This window comes from Triticum dicoccoides, chromosome 6B (genome assembly GCF_002162155.2).
Source record: "Triticum dicoccoides isolate Atlit2015 ecotype Zavitan chromosome 6B, WEW_v2.0, whole genome shotgun sequence".
Lineage (NCBI taxonomy): Eukaryota > Viridiplantae > Streptophyta > Magnoliopsida > Poales > Poaceae > Triticum > Triticum dicoccoides.
Genome location: NC_041391.1, coordinates 374,419,640 through 374,424,933, shown reverse-complemented (window position 1 = coordinate 374,424,933; position 5,294 = coordinate 374,419,640). Strand labels below are relative to the sequence as shown.

General features: G+C 52.1%; 1 protein-coding gene across 2 annotated transcripts in view; it reads right to left on the bottom strand.

Annotated features, from left to right (window-relative positions):
- Window positions 1-5,294, bottom strand: part of LOC119324177 (putative elongation factor TypA-like SVR3, chloroplastic) — a 34,260-nt gene that overhangs the window by 13,251 nt on the left and 15,715 nt on the right. For both annotated transcript variants that reach the window (XM_037597941.1, XM_037597942.1), the window contains exons 11-12: window positions 1,250-1,344; window positions 881-1,046 (exon numbers count right to left, since the gene is read on the bottom strand). In XM_037597941.1, coding sequence (XP_037453838.1) covers window positions 881-1,046; window positions 1,250-1,344 — 261 coding nt within the window. The remainder of the gene's footprint in view (window positions 1-880; window positions 1,047-1,249; window positions 1,345-5,294) is intronic.

Below are 5,294 nucleotides of genomic sequence, written 5' to 3'. Positions count from 1 at the left end.
GGTGGGGATTCGACGGCGGCGGGGCTGGGGAGCTACCGGAGCTAGGCGGGAGGGGAGAGGCGGAGCGAGCCATTCCACTCATTCCTTTCCATATTACTATATGTTTTTCATTGCGGCATTCCAGATTGCCAGTAGGTTAATAAAAATAAAAATTTACTTTTCGAGTTGCTACCAGGGTGAACGTTGAGCTCACCTTATGCTCGTCAATATATACCTAAATGAAATTATAGTGCATCAACGTGAAGGCATGTATATATGGCCTACATAATTTATTTATTTTTGGGTACTCCAATCTGGTAAGGAAACCTGAAATAGATTACTATGACATTCCTTGTTTTTGTTAAGGATTAATATGCCATCCAGTGCAAGGTATATATATGCAGTTGGATGATCCACAACTCGAATGGTGCAAATATCTACTCCCTGAAGTCAAAAATATAAGATGTTTTGGATATTTCAATATGGACTGCATACGGACTGAAATGAGTGAACAAACACACTAAAGCATGTCTATACACATCCGGTTCAGAAAAAAGTTAGAACATCTTATATTTATGAACGGAAGGAGTATTTTTACAGCTTCTCCATCATATCTATAGGTGAATTTCTCATATTGCATTCGTACTTGCAAGTAAATATAAATAATTCCCTCCGATAGGATGGCTAGAGTGGCAAGGTAATTAACTATTTTTCTCTTTCGATATACATGCACTGTTTAGTGTCAAGTTGTTGAATGTATCTTACCTACTTATTTGTCTATCAAATTATTTACTTGAATGAATCTTAGCTACCATTATTAGTCTGTCACAATATTTACTTGATCAAACTGGATGTACATAATCGTCGCCTAGTTCATATTCAAGTTGGCATTTATTCATACCAATGAGCCTTGATCACGTGAACTAATATCTCCAGCCCACGGGCCATAGCTGTCAAAGATTGTGTTAAGTATAGCTCTGCCCCTAGAAGCTGTTAGAATTGCATTTCGGAGCCCAATGAGGCCTCTGGTTGGAACCTTGTATTTCAGCAATGAAGTTCCCTCTGGCCTGCCATTTGAAAGGTCTCGTTATGGCAACAACTCAATATCAGGAACAAGCAATTTATAGTAGACTGGCAACGATGCATGCAATATAGTTGGGTTGGAACATAAGTAACTTTGTTGGCAACAAGCCTTAGTTTCTTTCTCTTCTGTATCAAAAAAAATGCAAAAGATTTTTCGAGTGAGGATAATCTAGAGTACAGCACGAACCCACTAGCTTCCATGTCAAGCATTTGTCCGCGCCTTTTCCCCAATAGCTCGACAACTGATCCCATATATTCCTCTGGAACCTCTATAGCAGCGATCTGTATCGTAGTAATAATAACAGGTTAGTAACATGAAAACTGAGAATAAAGGAGTTCCAGGTGTACCAAGAGCAATTTTAATGTCACAGAAGTCCTTAGAAAAAACGATGTAAATACACTGGGAGTAGCGGGGGGAAACCCTTTCTCGGTAAATACACTGGGAGTGCCTAAACTTGCGCTCGATGGTCACTTTGGTACCTAAAGTTGTAAAATACACGTTTGGCTCAAACTTACCCCAACGTGCAAATACAGTGCAACTGCCCTTTCTGTCTGTAGCCCTTAACCTCTGCCTACGTGGCGCACATTCTGTTTGTAGCTGTTAAACCTGCCTATGTGGCGTGTGGGTCCCACTTGTCAGCATATAAAAGAATAATAAATCATTGTATCTCAGTGCAACATGTTGGTCCCCTTTGTCAGTTGAACGGAGAAATAAATCGAACCCGAGAAAAATGTGCCAGGATTCGACCTCGAGACGTCAGGTCACTTAGGGCCTATTTGGTTACCTGTGTCGTTTTTTGGCCTTTTGCATATGTGGCTCGGTTGGGCCTGGCTGAGTGGAAACAACCTCTGAGCCACGGTGTGCAACTAGTTTGGTTGTCTGCATCGCACCGCTGAGCAGTTTTGTGCCTGATATTTGGACGCCTGCATGTGTGGTTTAGCCGTGAGGTTGTCTGCATCGCACTGCTGAGCAGTTTTGTGCCTGATGTTTGGACGCCTGCATGTGTGGTTTAGCGGTGAGCAGATACAAATCACAGCTGTTTGGTTGTGTGCAATGTGCTGTTCTGCTCACCCCTTTCAAAAGTCGTGACCTTTCCACCACTTTGCGTGAGGGTCGGCTCTGATACCAATTGTAACTCCCCGACCAAACCCACCGGTACCTGACCGTTGCGCCTGGGATCTAGATTGGCCCCACAGACCAACACTAGTCTTTCATGCGCATTTGTCCTCACTTGTGCGCAACAACTTCCCAGTCGGTCACCCACCCTTAAATTTCACCAAGCCGAGCATACTTAACTTTGAGGTTCCTTTCGATATGAGTAATCTATCATTCCTATTAAGCTGGAATGTCACAGAAGGCGGATCTAGATCCACCTTCGCATCACTGCTGGAAAGCCCTGGGGATGATGAGGAAGGCTAGATCGTCTTCGATGACGATCTGCACATAGAACCGACGCTAGTTCTGCTGGCTCCTGCTCAAGCCTCGGCCTGTGGCCAACCGTCGGCGAAGGCATTGCACCCGCCTCCCTCCTCCCCGGCACTGTGATCTTTGCTTGCCCACGGTTTTCAGGGATGATGTCCTCCACACAACTGCCTACCTCCTCCCTGGCACTGCAATCTTTGCTCACCAACGGTTTTCAGGGATGATATCCTCCGTGCCTTCTACGAAAAAGACCCCACCACTGACTCGACCCCACACCTTCTTTATCACCTTGTCAGTTAACAACACACGGGTGAGAATTGCACAACTATGATTCTCTCGACACAAGCTTTCCCCGCTTTATATATAAAGCAATCACCGAACCAAGTACACGATCGAACGATACAAGATGGTGACGTAGCTCTCATACAATGTCAATCCCAAGATAATCGGATCACGCAGAACACGACTATGCTACCGAAAGAAAGCATTGGGATAACCGAGTACGACGCTACGCAATGTCCTAAACACCTAAGCTCCGCGACAACGCCTCGAGGAGGGAGAATGGCGCAGAGCGTCGCCATTCCCGAGTCCAGAAGGGACAAGGGTCTCCACCCGGAACTCTGGCACGAAGAGCGCCAGGACGACGTCTTCAGGAAGATAACGACGCCCGCAAGCGTCGCCGTCGTTGGCGACAAAGCGCAGAGCTTTCACTCGGCATCTCCCTCGTACCACCACGAGGTCATCAGGACAGGAGCAGCGAGTTCGATATCCCAGGTCCGGATCGAGGCAACGCCACTGCCAAAGACAGGGAGAACGCCCAAGCCACCCACCGCTACCCTCCCGCCGCCACACGACCAAGAGGGAGAGCCACCACCACCAACATGGTGCCCACTGGAGAGCCAACCATGCAGACCGCCATCCGAAGCCGCCGCTCCGGCATCCACGTCCAAGCCGCCACCATCCGTCCACATCACGGAACACCAACCTCAGAAGGAGGAAAGAAAGGGGTCTCCTTTCATTCGTAGCCCGACATCAGTCACGAGATCTGGGTCGATGCCCCCACAGTAGGGGGCGTCCACACCTGCGTCCCCAGCCAGTCCCGGCGGACCGGGGGAACACAACCCCGTGACTACCGATGGCCGCCGCCGAGCCCGCTTGCGCGACGCCTCACCCATGGTCACCGATGCCGATCTGCCCGACAAGATAGCGGAGAACCAACCACCATGCCCGCGAGGGGAGAACGAGCACCACCCGCGAGCACATCCCGGGTCAAGCCTGACCTCTCCTACCGGAAGTTCAAGCTCCGATCCGCCCGGGCCCTGAGCTGGCCTGCCCAGGCACGAACCCTAGAGCTGGACCTCCGTCGATCCAAACCCTGGAAAAGGAGGCACCCCCCCACCCGCACCGCCCGTACCGCACGAAGCGAGATGCATGCCCACACCGCCGCCATCCACCCACCAGGAAGCACAGAAGGACCCCCACCACCTCCCTGCGCCACCAAATGGCCGCCCGGCCACAGATCCGGCCGAATCTGGCCGAAGCCCAGCCCGCTCGCACCACCACCGGCCGTCGGCCCTGTGCACGAGCAGCAGCCTGAAGCCACACCACGCCTGAGGAGCAGGGCGGCCCGAGCCAGGCCCCAGTTGCACCGCCAGAGAGCCCAATACCAGACCCCGCCGCCGGCTCGGGAGGGGACGCCGCCACGTAGCCGTCCGCACGCACCACACGCCCAACAGTCATCGCCGCCAGTCCGTGCCGTCGCGCCACCGCGCCCCACGCTCGCGCCGCCACCCGAGGAGAGCGTCCCGCTCCGCCACCCTCGGGCAGGAGGAAAAGAAGGCCCCGCCGCCGCCCTGGCCGAGCGGGATTCGCCCGGCGACCTGCGCCGGTGGCGGCGAGGAGGGGCAGAGGAGGGGGAGAGGCGAGGGGCGGCGGATCTAGGGCTCCCCCCGGCCGCCCGCGGGGACGACGCAAGGAGAGGAAGAGAGGACCACAACTATGATTTGAGCAATGTGTATTGGTATGATCAATGCACCGATCATAGCAATGTACATTGCCTAGGTCAATGCACTCATCATAGCAATCACATTGCCTCATTGTGCACATTATACATGCACACATAGCAAGCACATAGTATGCACGCAAGCATACATAGTCCTACACTGATCATGCACATTCTACTCGAGCAATCCTCTCAATCCTACATAGCATGCACACATTCTAGGCAAGCAATCCTACACTCATGACAGCAATCATAGTAATCCTACCAATCCTAGCAATACTAACAATGGTACACTACTCATAGTTATCGCCGCTTGGATCAAAACGATTGGAGGCGAATCGAAGCAACTACCCAAAGAAAACCTAACCGGTCCAAAAGTCAAATCTGCAAAAGACAGAAGTGTACTTAGCGTGTTCGTATGTGCTGGAGAGGGTGCCGTCAGAAGTGGAGGTGGAGCAAATAGCGACAAACCAAACCCTGGCGGGAACAATGGCCCTGCCGCGGCGGATATGCCGGAACCGCAGCCGACGACCCCTTCATTACCCCGGCCCTCGTCATTGCCGTCGCACTCGAGGTACCGGCTGGGATACCATCGGATTGGGGCTAGAGCAAGGGAAGAAAACCCTCGCAGGGGAGTCAAAATCCCTGCTCCGGCCGCAGTCAAGGTGCATGCACCAGTAGCACCCATCGCCGCCGCCGCCACAGCCAAAGAACTACCGGCCGCTGCAAGCACGAGAAGAAACGGTGACAGATGGTCGACGGCCGTGGACCGCGGCCTCGTGCAGCCTTTACAGCCCTAAGCAACCG